Here is a 16988-nt window from a genome sequence, read left to right on the forward strand (position 1 = left end):
AAGTTGAAGCACTAACAGATTTTATTTTCTTGGGCTCTAAAATCACTGTGGATGGTGACTGCAGTCATGAAATTAAAAGATGCTTGCTCCTTTGAAGGAAAGCTATGACAAACCCAGATAGGGTATTAAAAAGCAGAGTGATCTCTTTGCAGAAAAAGGTCCATATAGTCAAAGGTATGGTTTTTCTGGTAGTCATGTACAGATATATAAGAGTTGGACCATAAGGAAGGCAGAGCTGTGAAGAATAGATGCTTTCAAATTGAAAGGCTGGACAAGACTCTTGAGAGTCCTTTGGACATCAAGGAGATCCAAACAGTCGATCCTAAAGTAAATCAACCCTGAATATTCAGTGGAAGGACTGATGCTGAAGTTGAAGCTCCAATACTTTGATCACCTGGTGCGAAAAGTGGACTCACTGGAAAAGACCCTGGTGCTGGGAAAGATTGAACGCAAAAGGAAAAGATGGCAGCAGAGGATGAGATGGTTAGATAGGATCGCCAACTCAATGGACATGACTTTGAACAAACTCCAGGAGAAGGTACAGGTCAGAGGAGCATGGCCTGCTGCAGACCGTGGCATCACAAAAAGCTGTACACGCCTCAGAAACTGAACAACAAACCTCTGCCACAGGTGCGACCATCAGGAAGGTATGCTTGAACTCTTGTGTCCAGGACTCCATGTTGACACCAAAGCTTTTTTATGTCCTTTACAGGCTGAATTGGGTATAAGACTGGCCACTCTTGCCTCCACTCCAACTCTAAAAAAGAGGACCTTGAACCTCTAACCTTTGGATTTTTAACCTTGAAAGCAGTTCAAATTGGGTGAAAACATGGGTGGAGGAGGACTGGGGTACGGGGATGGCAAATGCAGGGACTCGCAGTGAAAAGTGGACAGCCAATTGTAAACCTCCCTAAAGCATGCTGCTGAGTATCTCTGACACAGGGGCGGTGGTAGGGTCCTCTGGGCTCAACTCTGGGCCCGCGGCGCTGGGCAGGCCTGGGTGGCCTACCATGGCAGGACTCAAGGTGGCCCAGGGTTTGGTGTCCACCAGGGCTGCAGGGTAGGCCTCCACGTAGATGCGGTGCACCGCAGGCCCAGGGTCCTGGAGGCTGCTTTTCCGCTCCTCTGGGAGGCTGGCAGCATGGGTCAGAGGCAGGCCCCGTGGCCCCTCGGGGGCAGGTCCTAGTCGCTCGGCCTCCTCAGGCTCCTGGGCCAGGCCGCAGGCCCTGGACAGGTGCTGTGTGTACACGCCCTCTGACAGCGACAGCGACTGCGTTTCGCCGTGCATTCGCAGCCAGCGGTGATGGCGGCTGAAGCCGCCGTAGTGCGGCTGCTTGGCCGACTTCCGTTTTCCCAGGAAGCCCAGCGGCGGCCGTGCTCCTGGTGCCATCTTGGCGTGGTTCTTGGGCGGGAGGCTTGTGAGGGTCAGGTTGTGCAGGAGCTCGGCGCATGAGTGGTCGGTGTCCTGGCCTGGCCCCGAAGGAGGCTTCATATCGTGCACCTGCAGGACGTCGGGGGCACTGCCGCTCAGTCCGTTTCGGGACTGCTGGGCAATGTCGTGCGATGACAGGTAGACCAGGTCCAGGTCTCGGGGGCTCAGGGCATCACTGGAGTCGTAGTCGCTGTCAGTGGGCAGGAAGACTTCTGAGCAGCCTTCTTCGTCAGAGCAAGGCTGTGAATCTGCAAAGCCAGAGACTGCGCTTAGAAAAAAAGAAACTCCTAGCCAGGGCTCAAGTACGGTCCTATGTTTGAGCTCACACCCCCGTTCCTAGAAGGGCTTACGCTTTGTTTAGTGGTCTCCGCTCATTTCTTGATATTTTAGTAAGTTTTGAGCAAGGGGTCCCACACTGTCGTTCTGTGTAGGACTCTATATAAGTTATGTAGTAGATCCCGTTCTTAGCTAAAAGCAGAAGGAGGGGGAGGGAGTCTGACTGGACCAACCAGCCTTGCAGCAGCAGAGGGCAACATGCCCTCCTTGCCCACACCTAATTTTACTATTCACTTTTCCCTGGACTTGTGGAGAGAGGGTGAAACGGGAAATAAAGCTGGATGTCATTCATTTATTCGTTCCCTAATCTTATTTCAGAGGTGATTTTTACAGTTGATAAAATAGCAGAAACTTAAAAGGGGGAAAGAAGAGGAGGTCCTACGGTGGCAGAAGTCAGGGAAAGCTGGATTCAAACCCTGGTTGTCCTCCAGATTGCTCTGTGATCTTGGAAAAGTTACTTAACCCCTTTGAGCCTCAGGTTTCTTATCTGCAAAATGGGGGTGATAATAGAACTTCTTAGTTAAAGTGACTGTAAAAAAATCGTTTATACATATAAATAGTTAACCTTGTTGAAAGTGAAAGTGAAGTCGCTCAGTCGTGTCCTACTCTTTGCGACCCCATAGACTGTAGCCTACCAGGCTTCTCTGTCCATGGGATTTTCCAGGCAATAGTACTGGAGTGGATTGCTATTTCCTTCTCCAGGGAATCTTCCCAACCCAGAGCTCGAACCCAGGTCTCCCGCACTGTAGACAGACGCTTTACTGTCTGAGCCACCAGGGAAGTCCAGTTAACCTTGTTGTCAGTGTTTAAAAAGAAAAACAAGGCCAAAGGAGAAAATAAAACAGAAGTAAAATCACAGGGGAAAATCAGTCTCAGAGGGCATGCTATGCTGATCATAAGTGAACCAGAAGTTTAGTTCTGTAAATACAGTATTTGTAATTTAATGCCGTACAAAATGTTTATATTTTTTTCCCAACCAGGTTGTACATTTCTGTAGGACAAAAACTGTCTTAAAATCCTTTGAATTTTCCACAGAATTCAGCCCATATGGGGTACTTGGTAAATATAAGCTAATTTTGAAAACATTCAAGTCCTTTTAAAAAGAACAAGCAATCACTCCTTTTCAAATCTGAGCCAGTCCCATTCAAAAATCGCCATAGGATTATTTGTTTATTTGGGTGCACTGGGTTTTAGATGTGGCAGCAGGGATCTTTAGTTGTGGCATGCAATATCTAGTTCCCTGACCAGGGATCTCACTAGGGCCTGCACCGAGTCTTAGCCACTAGACCACCAGGAAAATCCCTTCCATGGGATTTTTAAATGGAATTTAGTAAATTGATTTTTAAATTTATCAGGAAAAGAAAATTTGTGAAAATAACTAAGGTTTTTTTAAGGTCCAATAGGAAAGAGCCTGATTTATGAGGTGTCAAAGCATATAGAATTTTGGTAATTAAAACTTCTAATAGAAATTGATGTATAATGGACAGATGGACCTGTAAAACAGAAATATAAAGTTCAGGAACTGTCTTAATTCAGTGTGATGATTGAACATAGGGTAAAGATAACACTTCAAACTAGGGGAGTGAATAGAGTTTTCAGTATATAGTGTTGGTGCAAGTGGTTATCCTTTAGTAAAATAATTCGAGAACGTCCTCTGTCATCTCACATATAAAAGTAAATTCCATGTAGTTTAAATATAGCAAGCAAACTCTACAAGTATTAGAAAACAGTATGTTTGTAATTTTGGGTAGGAAGGTCTTTCTAAGCAAGATAAAACCCCAGAAGTCAGAAAAGAAGTAACTGATAATTTGAATATATGAACGCTTAATACTTTGAAATGATCACATAAACAAAGTAAAGGTAAGGGCTAGATTGAAAGAAAATAGTGATAATATGTATAAGAAAAGATTAATTTTACAGGCTACATAGAGATTTCCTGTAAATTAGAAGACAATCCAGATGGGCAGAAGATAACCAACACTTCAAAGAATATTTAATACAAATGGCCAGTAAGCATAATAAAGCTATTCAACCTAGGTAGACTATAATTACTAATTAGGTAGTAATTTGGGAAATGCAGTTGAAGTAAAAACAGGGCTTTTTTTTTTTTGCCCATCAGATTTGCTGAAAATAAATAGAGTGATCAACTCCTGTGTTGAGAAGAATGATAATCTCTTGTGTTGGTGATGTGTAGGAAGTCAGAGACCCTCATATAATGGTGGTGGGACTATAAACTGGTCTGGCTCTTTGGATAGCAGCTTTGTAGAATAGATTAAAAATGTGCATATCATTTGTCCCAGCAAGTCCTTTTTTTAGATATCTATGTTTGGGAAATTGTCACTATGTGTACATGGAAGCATTTACAAATTGTTTACTGTAACATGATTTATAATAGTGAAAAACTAGAAATAACCTTGTGGCTGAGACTACTGTGAAAGGAAGACTTAGAGACACAGAAGCATTAAGAAAAGAAAAATAGTTTAAGAAAAGAAAAATACTTTACTTGGCAAAGTTCTGCAAGGGAGTCCAAATTCAGTACTGGCTTGCTGATTAAAAAATACAACAGGTATTTGAAATGAAAACCCACAGGGTTATAAGGTTATAGTTAGTCTGTTCATGGTGGAAAATCAGACATGATTATCAGAAGAATATTGCAAGCTTCAGGGGAAAAAAAATGTTTTGTTAATGGAGTAATTTACACAAATGGGATTAAGGTTTCTTCTATTTTAGGGACTAGAACCAGATGTAATATATATTTTTTGGTTGTTTGTTTATTTCAGGGTCAGGGAGTGAAGTGTTTCTTTTCCTTTTTTTCCTGGCTGTAGAAGATGACATTCCTTACTCATTGGCAGGACAAGATTTCAGTTTTGTTCGCTTGCTGCTGGCTGCTACCCAATATCCATTATCCTTTTTTAGTTACAAAATCTTAAATTTTGTTTGAGACAGCAGTGCATTCATGTAAAAGACCACATTTTTTTTTTTTTTTCAGCTTCCTTTGCAGCTAGGCATGGTCATATAACTAAATTCTGGCGAGTGAGATAGAACTGAAAGTATGGTACGAAGCTTTTGGAAGGCTGCATTCGAGGATCTGGCTTAGCTGGGAGATGGACCATTTTGTTTTTTCTTCCAATTGCCTGTAACAAGATGTATTGGCTGGGCTCATGAGGCAACCTTGGAAAAGGAAGCCATGTTCTAGGATGGTGGAGCTGAAAAATGGGGAATGGTGTCTGAAGACCATAGAGTCTACGAACTGTCCCTGATTTGTCTTATCTCTGGGCTTCTTTCACATAAGAGAGAAATAAAGTATCTTGTGTTAATGACATCCTTATTTGGGTTTTCTGTAACACAGATTCAGACTTAATCCTAACTGATGCAAATCTAAATGTTTTTTATTAGGGGAATGGTTTACAAATTTGGGCACATCCCTACTATGGATCCAGCTACAGAGAATGAGATCAACTCATATGTTGTTCTTTAACTAATGTTTATCAAAAAGGACTCCCTTTATTTATTTATTTTGGTTCCACTCATCTATTCAAGGATTCCCTCAAACAAAGCCTTTTTTAGAAAGTATCTTTCAACTGTCCCAGAAAGCATGGCCCACTTGTCTGCACTTCTGAAATATTTTTTGCTTCTATTATCTTTTGGCGCTTAGCCTGTATAGACTTGTATTGTTAGTTATCATTTTAATGCAAATATAACTTCCTGGTTTCCTGGTTGGACCAGAGCCCCCTTCCGACAAAGATACTTAATTCACCCATTTGATCAACAATGAAGATTTTGTTTTGCTTGAGCTCCTGCTCTAACAGAAACACCGTGTTTGGTGGCTGACTGAATGTAAAATTAATAAGAAATGATCTGTTTCAGGGATTTTACTGTCTTAATGGAAGTGGGGCATATGCATCTATGAGACTGTGGAAGAACATACCTTTTATAAAAGAAGTTTAGCAAGTAAGATGCAGGTTTATAGAACAGATCATATTTTATTGGGACAGGATTGATAAAACACTATTGTGTTTATTTTTTCTCTCCATTCATTCATCTCTGTTTCTATGTATATTAATTTATTTCTTCATCTACTTTCAAAAAATTATTTGAGGCAGCTTTTAATAATAAATATACAAATGTTGAGGAAAGGATTAGAAAACAGAGTGAAAGGAAACAGTATAAGTAGTCCTGATGATGGGAATAAGAGTGGAATTTGGGGAAAATGGGGCTACAAAAGTAAGATGCCAGCATTTTCACTCTAGGAATTTATCCTAGAAAAATTAAGGTTTATTTTCATGCAGGAACCTGTATATGAATGCTCATATAACAATTTTATTGGTATTAACCCCAAACTGGAAACTACCCAAATATCTTTCAATAGATGTGTGATTAAACAAATTGTGATACACCCATTCAATGAAATGCTACTCATAAATACAAATAAAGAATTCTATTTATGTAAAATTCATGAAATAATTATAGAGATGAAGAACAGATTAGTAGTAGCCAGGGTAGGGGCGGGAGTGGGGTGTGGTGTGTAAGGTATAAAGGGGGTACAGGAAGTTTTGTGGATTTGGTACAATTAACTATGGTGGTGATTACCCAAGACTATACATATGACAGATTGCACAGAGCTATGCAATTGAGCCTACATGCTTATGTGCATACACACACTACACACATACACACACACACACACACACACATGCATGAGTATAACTGGTGAAATTTAGATGAACAGTAGACTGTACCAGGTTCTTGGTTTTGATATTGTGCAAGAACTGTGTAAGATGTGAACACTGGGGAGAGCCTGGGGAAGGAGAACATGGAAATTCCTGTACATTTCTTTGCAACCTGATGTTCTTAACAATTATTTTAAATACATGGTTAAAAGAGGTTATTTTTTTTAAAAGACAGGATAGAGCCAGAGGAGAACAGTGAATGCCTAGATAAGGAGTTTGTACCTAATTTTGTAGCCAATGGGTAATTATCAGAAAAATTTAAAGAAATAGTTAGCAAGATGAGAGCTGAAATTTATAATAATTATGTTGCAGGTAGGATGTAAGATGAACTGAATCAAGAGGAAAGAACAGGGAGGCCAGCTGGGATGCTGTTGTCCAAGATATGTTTTTTCCTTTAAATATTTACCCTTTTTAGGTTGTGCGGTTGAGTGACAGTGGTGGTTATGAGGAAGAAAATAGAACTCCAGGAAAGTCATTCATTTGAAGATGTTTACCGAGCACCTATTTTATGATAGACGGACATGGTCTCTGCTTTCAAGAAGTTCATAGAGGGTGGATTAGACAACACGTAAGTCAGAATATACCTAAGATTAATTTCAGAGAGTGCAAAGTTCTATGAATAAAATGAAACTGGATTTCAGCTAGAGAGTGACTTGGGAGGGAGGTTCTTTAAATAAGGTAGCCAGGGGAGGAATCTCTGGAGTCTAGATGAGACTTCAATGATCAGAAGGAACCAGCTTTATAAAAATTTAAGGGAATAGTGTTCTAGGCAACTTGGAGAAGCAAGTGTGAAGGCCCTGAAATGACAAATATGTTTCTAGCCTTGGTGCCTGGAAGATAGGAATAGCATCAAACCAGAGGAGTTTAACTGCAAGAGGGTCGGGCAGTGGAAGACATGGTAAATTTAATTTGGGACAGATTGAACTTAAGCGGTTGGCCAAACCATCCTGGAGGGCTGGAATGGGAACATGGTGGGTAGTACAGTTGAGGGAAGGTGTTTGTGGGCAAAGAAGACACTGTTGGAAAGGGAACGACTGAAGATGTGAGCAATAAGTTGATGGAACTAGCAAGGAGGATCACTTGGGAGCACCGGGGCTGTCATCGATCTTTAGTGAAAAAATGTAAGGACTCCTGGTTAGGGAAGAAGGCAGACACAGCTTTTCAAGTTAAGAGAAGTGGATAAAGACTTGGGCTGAATGACTTTGCTTTTCTTAAAACAATTTTTAGACAGTCCTTTTCCCTATCTTTTAAAATTTATTTATTAAATTGATTAATTAATTTTAATTGGAGGCTAATTACTTTACAATATTGTAGTGGTTTTTGCCAGACATCAACATGAATCAGCCACAGGTGCACATGTGGAAACAGAAAACAGTCTCAGAACTCTTAGCTGTTTTTGATGATGGTAGTGGTAGGTGCCATAGGGCCTTGATGAAGAGAGATTAATTGAAGATTTGACACTGGGCTGGAAATAAGATCCATGCAATTAACTGGTAATTGACCAGTTAGTCAAACTTCCTTCTCTATTTGATCACTGACGTCTATTCAGCTATCCATATATACTATTCATTTGTATCCACAATAATAATAATAGTGCTTGATGTTTACTTAGTGCTTACTGTGAGCCAGCCATCATGCTCAGTGTTCTAGGAGCTTTATCTTATTTAATTCTTACACCAGTTCCCATTCGGACATAAGGATACTGAAGCCTAGGCTTATTAAAATTTCCACCTCATATAAGCTGATAAGTGGCAGAATAGGAACCCATATGCAGATTTGTGTCATACCAAAGACCAAAGACTCAGAGGTTAAAATATCTGCCTGCAATGCGGGAGACCCAGTTTTGATCCCTGAGGTGGGAAGATCCCCTGGAGAAGGAAATGGCAACCCACTCCAGTATTCTTGCCTGGAGAATCCCATGGACAGAGGAGCCTGGTGAGCTACAGTCCACGGGGTCGCAAAGAGTCAGACATGACTGAGCGACTTCACTTTCTTTCTTTTCTTTCTTTCAAAGACCTGCTCTACTGCTATTCCCATGGCTTTCTGTGGAAGCTTCCTGCGGGCTGGGCCTACTTAATGTGATCCACTTGGTGTGATGCCCACACAGTTATATTAAGCTTTTAGTGAGAGAAATATGTTAGGTTTGTATTAGTTTCCTGTGGCTGCTGTAACAAATGACCACACACCGTGTGGCTGAAAACAACAGAAATGTATTCCCTCACGGCTTTGGAAGCCGTGAGAGTCTGAAGCCATGGTAGTCAGCTGGGTGGCACTCCCTCTGGAGACTCTAGGGGAAAATATAATGTCTTGCCTCTTACTGGCAATGGCACCCCACTCCAGAACTCTTGCCTGGAAAATCCCATGGACAGAGGAGCCTGGAAGGCTGCAGTCCATGGGATTGCTAAGAGTCGGACACGACTGAGCGACTTCACTTTGACTTTTCACTTTCATGCATTGGAGAAGGAAATGGCAACCCACTCCAGTGTTCTTGCCTGGAGAATCCCAGGGGCGGGGGAGCCTGGTGGGCTGCCGTCTATGGGGTCGCAGAGAGTCGGACACGACTGAAGCGACTTAGCAGCAGCAGCAGCTGCTGGTGCCTGTGCACACCTTGGGCTGCATCACTCCAGTCTCTGCCTCTGCCTTCACATGGACCCTCTTCTGTGTCTTTTAAGGACACTCGTAATTGGATTTAGGGCCCACCTGGATAATCCAGGATGATCTCATCTCAAGGTTCTGAATTACCTCTGTGAAGATTCTTTTTCCAAATGAGGTCACAGGTTCTGAGAGTTAGGACACAAACATGTCTTTTGGTTGGCCACCGTTTAACCCGCTAGATGTCTGATAGTAAAAATGTCTAGACGCAAGTGCTAAGGGGGTTGTACCGCTAAACTCTTTCCAGCCTGTAGTCAGGTCAAATGCTCTACAAGAACAGTTTGCACTTTGACCCCACAGCATACAGATAGTGAGAATTTGTTGGTGGTAGGGGACTAGTGAGTATATGAAGGTATGCCTTAAGGGCTGACATTCTGATATTTTGATTGAGCATCACATTTTAAGACTCGATCTTAGGAAGAGCTGGTGCTGATGTCCCCAAGTTGAGTTAGTTGCTCAGTTCTCTTGGCTCATAAAGCATTTTATTTATATCTCTGTTACTGCATTTATCAAGATTTATTATAAATTATTCTCTTATATTTTTATCTCTCTCATTAAGTGTAAACTTCAGAGGGCATGCACCGTGTCTTATTCAGCTCTGCTTAGTAAATGTTGAAGAAGCCAGTCAGTGAAGGAAAGGACTAAGGAAGGAGTTATGCAAAGGGACATATAAATCCTCTATATTTCCCAGATCTGAACATGGACATATGAACAGACCATGAGGAGTAGAGTGTGAATTCATCATCATTGTATTATTAGCCTGTTGTGCTATATCTGATACATACAAGAGTCTCAGTAAAGAATGCTGCATGGAATTGAAACTGAAACAAATATTGAAATCTGAAAGCTTAAAGAGTGAGATTTGATTGCTTCCTAAAAACAATACTGAAAGCAGTCTGAAAAGATCTAATTTAATCTGCCACAGAAATAGTCTGAAAACAATCATCTACATCATTTAACTTCATTTTATTTTTTTCATTTTGCTTTATATTTGGTGACTCTTAACTTGAGTCAGCACGGTTGTAGCAGAAAGAACAATTATCTGAAAATTAGGCTGAAGTCCTGCCTTGCTCCTCACAGTGTATATGATGTGGAACAAATCACTTAGCCCCTCCCAACTTAGCCCCTTTATCTGTAGCATATAGGTAATCATGTTACCTATCTTCTATAGGTGCTATAAGGATTAAATTAGTTTGTTAAACATAGTTTAAGTGCCTTACAAACAGAAGGTGTTAATATTGAAATCTTTTTCACTTTTAAATAGAGAATAGCTAGAAAACGTATTAAGAGGTGACTCATTAATAATACAAACCAGTAATAAAGAAACCGTCAAGATTTTGCTGTAAGAATTGTATTGATAATAAAGAACAATAATGTCTTGAATGGTGTCTTGTATTAGTCCAGTACTGTATTTCTCATCCTAGATTTAGCAAAAAATTTGTAAATTATGTAAATTTTTACTATAACTCCCAAGAGCAAGAGAGATAGGAGATAAATCAAGAGAAAGACCAAGTTATAACTGTAGTAACCCAGGAAAGAGATGAAAAAGGGCTTAAGTATGAAGTGGTAAATATTATATTGTAAGTTCATGGACCTGCACTTTGGAAACCCTGCTCTAGTGGGAATCTAAATATTTGACTTCCATGGTGGTTGTCTTATTTATTATAGGACTTAGTGGAACCTATTGCTTAGAGTGGGATACCCCTCCCAGAACAAGCTGGGAAAATCTCCAGGATGCCAGCCAGGGCACCGAGGAGAGTTTCCAGGGATTTTAGGCCACTGCCACTCCCTCCCTTCCTGGAAAAGAATGCAAAGTGCAGCTTCCATCCCCAGATCCAGGCCATATGCTCCATTAAGCATTGTAGGCGCCTTGCCCGGTTGTTATTTTAGTAAAGCTGGTTGTGCTCCTCAATTTCCCTTAGAGGGCCCACTGGGCAGGCCAGCACTGGTAGAGCCTTGCGTTTCCCCTCTGCTTGACCCACGAGCTGTCTGATGGAAGTTCTGCCCATAGTATTAGAGCTGGCTCAGGAAGCCTGGCTTTCTTGCCATTGTAATGGGTGTTGCAACTCCTGGCCTCTGCGGACCAGGCCAACAACAGCAGAGTAGAGTTGATGTGGATTTTGAGGGTGTTATGGGGAGATGACACTGCAGGAAGGAATAACTGATTTAAAGCTATTGCTTTTCTCTTAGAGGCAAGGGGCATGGCAGGACAGAAAGAAAGGAAAAAGAAGTAGTATTTGCCCTAAGAATCTATCTGCACATTTTTAATATATCACTGTTCAAACTGGTACTTTCTGTGTGTGTGCTTCACTGAATTTATTTCCACTGTATTAGGGTAGAATTTAGATAATTTAGAAACAAAGAATTTTAATAAATCATCAAGCCTTGAGTAGAAGCTCACGGGTTTGTTCACCTTCTAATTTCCCATCTTCAGATTCCTGTTATTTATTTATTTATTTGAGCTGTTTAGTTTATGCCACAGTGTTCTTAATCTTAACTTCATCTGGGGAAATCTTACTGGGAAGATTTACATTTGGAAGATCAGGATAATCTTCACATGCATCTGAAGGAAACAACGCCTCCCCTCCCCTTTGTTGCCTCACCCATGCATCACTAGGAGAAATAGCAGTATTGGAAAAAAAAAATTGCTGCTGTCTGTGACCACTATACCCACAGAAAAGGAGTGGGAGAGAAAATACCTAGCTGTGGACCAGTCATCCCACCCCCTGCCTTGTGCTGCCTTTGCTAGGAGCCAACTTTCCCCCTTGGGTCTTTGGGAGATGCTTAATTTTAATTGACTCAGAGGAGTTGTACTTTGTGTCTGAAAACCACACAGAAATGGGAAGTAAAAGAGTTCCACTGCCCTCCCACCCTGCCCGTCCAACCACATACACATATACACACACAAACAAATCCAAGGTACTCAACAGCCTTCAAACGGAATCTTGGGCTGGTACCAGAGTCTAGGCTTGTGACAGGCTTTGCATTTCCAGCAGACTTCTCAGAAATTAGGTGACCCCTGCTCACACTGAATGGAACTTTGTTGTAAACTTTGACCTATGAGCAACCCAGAAGGGATGTACCTCTAAATTGGATTTTCCCCTTTTCATTAATGGTTTCCAAGCAATTAAAAATAGTCACCCTAGTGGAGAGGACAGAGTATGCAGGTGCAGATTCTGTTGCTCTGAAACGCTTCTGCTTTTGTGCGGGGATGCTAAATGTTTCTCCCTGTTCCCAACAGTTTCCCTGTCCCCGGGTTCCATTTTTCACTTACTGCCCTCCACATCTTTGTGTTTCACAGCCCATGGAATCTTGGCTTCAGAGAAATAAATGGACCCAAGAGAGAGTTATATTTTAAGAAACAGAATGATGATCGCTCACATTTTAAGTTAATAATAAAATCCAAGTGTAATTGGCCAGATCTTCCCAGCAGGGAGTGTGTGTAACCCGTCATCTGGGCAACGTGAGAATTTGGCACTTACATGGCACAGGAGAGGCCACCCGCATACAGCCGGGGGGACCTACTTAGGAGCCTGTGGCTAAGAGAAGATTAAACACTGAGAAAGTTCTGTGAGCAGAGAGGACAGACAACGGCTGTGAAGGTGGGAGTAAAATGAAGAGTTGTTTGTAGAGTTATGTGAATTGGGGAACAACAGAGGGTATATCTGTCCTGCCTTGTAAACATGCCCTTTCAAGCTCACACCTCCCCAGCTACAAGATTCTGAAAAGTGTATCCTTACTGGTCCCATTTTTTTAACCTCCGGGTTACTCCCTGATCGATTTCTATGTGGTTTCTGTCTCCTTTCCTTCTCAAACTGCTATCATCAAGGTTACTGACGACTTTCTTGTTGAAAAGAAGAAACAAAACAATAGAAGCTGCTCAGTTTTATTTAACCTTGCCTACCATCATTTGACATGTTTTAATTTTTGTGACACTGCTCTCTTTTTTATCTTCTTCCTCTCGTCTTCACTTCTCAGTTTAAGAAGTTTTGCTGCTCTGTTCCACAGACATCTTTCCTTCTCCTCTCTTACTCTACCTACTCTCTCTAGGGAATATCAAGCATATTCATGGGGAATATAAAACATTTTCATAGGGAATATCAAGCATTCATATGTCAACAATTATTAAATCTATATTATTAGTTCATTTATCTTTTCTGAACTTCACACCCCATGCATCCTATTTGCTTTTGAATGTTTCTTTTTGCATGGAATGCCCTAAAACTCACCTAAATTCACCATGCCCATTTGCTCAAACTTTTTCTCCTCCTGTCCATCTGTTTTTGGTAAATGACATCATAATTTCCTGATGCCAGAAAACTTGCTATCTTCTTTGTTAATAGCTTTCTGATTGATCTCCCTGTTTCCAACATTGGTCTCTTCAAGCAACAGACAGATTTGATTCTAAAGAATAATTCAATCCTTGCTTAAATCCTTGCAATAAATCAATCCTTGCTTAAAAGCTTTCAATGGCTTTCCATCACAAATAGAATAAAATTCCAGCTTCCTTCCATGCCCTGTCTGATCTGCTCCTTGCCTTTCTCTGTACCCCTTCTCTCATCACCAGCCCCTTTGTTTAATCTACTCCAAAGACTTTGGCCATCTTTTCACCCCTCGCTCACCTCAGGGCCTTTTGCTGTTTTGTTGCTTGGGATATTCCAACTCCAGATCTTTGCACAACTGGATCCTTTTTTTTTTTTTTTTTTTTTTGCCTGGTTCAAATGTAACTTTCACAGACAGGTCTCTGCTGTTTATCCTAGTGAATTCAGCACCCTTCCTAGCCACCTTAATTGCTGTTTTGTATTATACTTTGGAATTTTCACTATCTGAAATCATCTTGTTTCTATTTTCATTGTCATCTTAGAATGCCAGCTCTATGGGAGCACACACTATATCCTTTTTACCGTTAAGAGTGCCTGGAACAGAATGGGTGACCAATGAATGCTTTTTAATTGAAAAAAAGGATACTATCCGTAGATCCTGAGTTCAGCCAGACTGCTTACAGCTCCCTGAACTACAGCACACCTGCACATTCTGCATCCTCTGCTTATATGCTTTCCTCTTTTTCAGTTCAAATTCTGCTTATCCTTCAGTACTTGACTTTGTCACCTCCTCCAGGAAGCTCTCTTTGATTTTATACTCATAAAATCCTGGTTAACACTTCCATTAGATTCTGTAGCACCCTGTGTGTATCCTTATTATACCAGTAGCACATATGCAGTTAGTATGAAGTTGTTTGTAATGTGTCTGTCTCCCCCATTGATTAGCTTTTGGTAGGGATAGTGTTTTATTTGTATCCTGAGCTTACTGGGAATCTATAAAAACCTACCTAATTATTTTGTTGAATTATTTGTTAAGTGATAGAACCCTTTGGTAATATAAATAAGCTGTCTCTCAAGTTCTTACACTTGCCAAGTTTTGATTTTTAGACACTGAGGTTTTTTAGAATGTACATAAACTTCCTTATAGAAAAGGTTCATAACCCCGCTAAAGTTTTCTGAAATAAAAATAACATTAAATACTATATTACAATTTATTGTTTATTATGTTCTGTGAACCTCTGACATAGATTCTTATTCACAAATAACTTTTCAAGGTGTATATAGTATTATTCTCATTTTACATACAAAGAAGCAGATTCAGATGTAGTAATATGTTCAGGCGCATACAGCTAGCAAAGCAAAGCTGGAATTTGAATCCAGGTCTTTGATTTCTAAGGCCAGGCTCTTTCTGCTACACCATGCTGCCCCCTATAGGACAAGTTCACATTTTAGAACTGTTTATTAAAAATATCAATTATTATCATTGTAGAACATATAAAATTGGCTCTTATAAGATATAGAATAAAGATGCTTTGAATACCATTTTTAATTGATTAGAAAAATGGCATTTGTTTCAACGTGTTCTAGGCAAGAACATTCATTATATTGCCTTTGACTAGTATGTTTTCTCTCTGTTTATAAGTATAAAAGGGTTTTGCAGAAGTTTGTGTTAACTATGATTTTTCAGTTAGTATTTACCACGTAAAGTCGAATTTAATTCCCGAGAGTGGAGGTGGCTTGCTAGGCATCTCCTGCAGCTTGTCTGTAACATTGTCTCCAGATTGTTGTATCCATGATGAGACCAACCTATTCATTTGGCCTCAGGCTCAGGATTCTAGTTTACCCAAGGTTTCTTGCTTTCCCATCTTCACCTCGGGACACTGGTGCCATGTTGGTGGGAAGTTTGCCTGGACCTCCTACCCAGGCTAGGACCTCCTTCCTGCCTCATTCCTGTTAGTCCCTATTTACTGGAGACTGGGCCTGTTTTCTTTACTCCCTGGTTTTGGTCAAATTCCTTTTGTATATGGGAAGCTTGAATTAGAACTGGCATGAATCTTTCCCACTCCTAACTGGATATGATCTCAGGTCATTGCCTGAGCTTCCTACCCTCCCCTGTTCTGATTTTGTGTCTTCTCTGCTTCTAGACTCTTACTGCTGAGCAGTGTTTTCTACTGCTTGCTGAGTCTAATGACTCAGCACAAACCTCATCAGTGGAGATGAGGACCAAGCATCTGGTGACTGAAACACAGAAATTTGGATCTTATTGCTTACCACTCACTGCCTTTCGTCTGTGCATCTCTGGGGATGGTGATGGTGATGGAAGGCAGTCTATATGTGATGATGTAGAATTGATCTTCTTTAGGTTCTGCTCATCTGAAGGGTCTATCAGCTTAGTGATGGATAAGCCAGAAACGGGTTGCTTGTATCTTGCATAATGTAGAGCATCCATGATCCACCTCATTTCACGCCAAACTTCGTCTATTTGCTTTGGAATAAAATGGTAAAATACATTGAATTAGCTTCCCAGGTGATGATAGTGGTAAAGAACCTGCCTGCCAATGCAGGAGACAGCAAGAGATGCGGAACTGATCCTTGGTCAGGAAGATCCCTTGGAGTAGGGCATGGCAACCCACTCCAATAATCTTGCCTGGAGAATCTCCATGGACAGGGAGGTCTGGCAGGCTACAGCCCATGCAGTCGCAAGGAGTCGGACATGACTGAAGCAACCTAGCATACATGCATGCATTGAATTAGTGAACAGGTTTAAAAAGCTGTTAAGTTTCCCTGAGGGTCCAACATGATACATTTTCTACAGTATCTGGTTTTGAGCGTGGGTAAAATATTTTCAACATAGATTTACTAAACCAGAAAATACCTTGTTTTTATAACCTTTTGTGTCTTGCATGTTTTTTACCCAAGAGGCTATTTCATTTAAGGCAAATAGTGAAAGACTTGGATTCCAGCTGGGATCTGCAACTTATTGGTTCTAGAACAACCTTTGGCAAATCGCTTGACCCCTTTGAGCTTTAGTTGCCTTATTTGTGAAATGTGGACAAAATATTTCTTTTATACGCCACAGGACTGCTGTGATGATTGGGTGAAATGATAAATTTGAAGGTGCTTTGTAAAACTGCAGGGTACATTTCTCACACATGTAAAGTGTTATTAATTCTCAGCATGTAATGAAATATTCCTCATTAGGATTTATGGGGAAGGCATATGATAAAGTCTGAATTTCAGAACAGGTGGAAAAAGAAATGTAGTTGTAGTCCTGTGTGAACTAGTAAAGCATTACTGGAATAAACAGCTTTGCATCTAATTTCACTGGGTGCCTTGGGCAAGCCATTGACTTCTGACCCATTTACCTCGCTGTGAAAAGAAGAGGCTGGGCTGGATGATGTCTAAGGTCCCTTCCAGCTCTGACACTTTATAATTTATTTTTGAAGAACCCTTAGAAAGCTGGGGTCACTCAGTTTCCAGCTAGAAGATGTTTATTGTATGGATACTACATGGTTA

The 16988-nt window shown here is 40.8% G+C and overlaps 1 protein-coding gene across 1 annotated transcript in view; it reads right to left on the bottom strand.

The window, feature by feature from the left end:
* Positions 1 to 214: 214 nt before the first annotated feature.
* Positions 215 to 16988, bottom strand: part of ANKFN1 (ankyrin repeat and fibronectin type III domain containing 1) — a 168118-nt gene continuing 151344 nt past the window's right edge. The window contains exons 16-17 of the mRNA XM_055577564.1: positions 15744 to 15957; positions 215 to 1680 (exon numbers count right to left, since the gene is read on the bottom strand). Coding sequence (XP_055433539.1) covers positions 911 to 1680; positions 15744 to 15957 — 984 coding nt within the window. The 3' untranslated portion in view covers positions 215 to 910. The remainder of the gene's footprint in view (positions 1681 to 15743; positions 15958 to 16988) is intronic.

Source organism: Bubalus kerabau, chromosome 4 (genome assembly GCF_029407905.1).
Source record: "Bubalus kerabau isolate K-KA32 ecotype Philippines breed swamp buffalo chromosome 4, PCC_UOA_SB_1v2, whole genome shotgun sequence".
Lineage (NCBI taxonomy): Eukaryota > Metazoa > Chordata > Mammalia > Artiodactyla > Bovidae > Bubalus > Bubalus kerabau.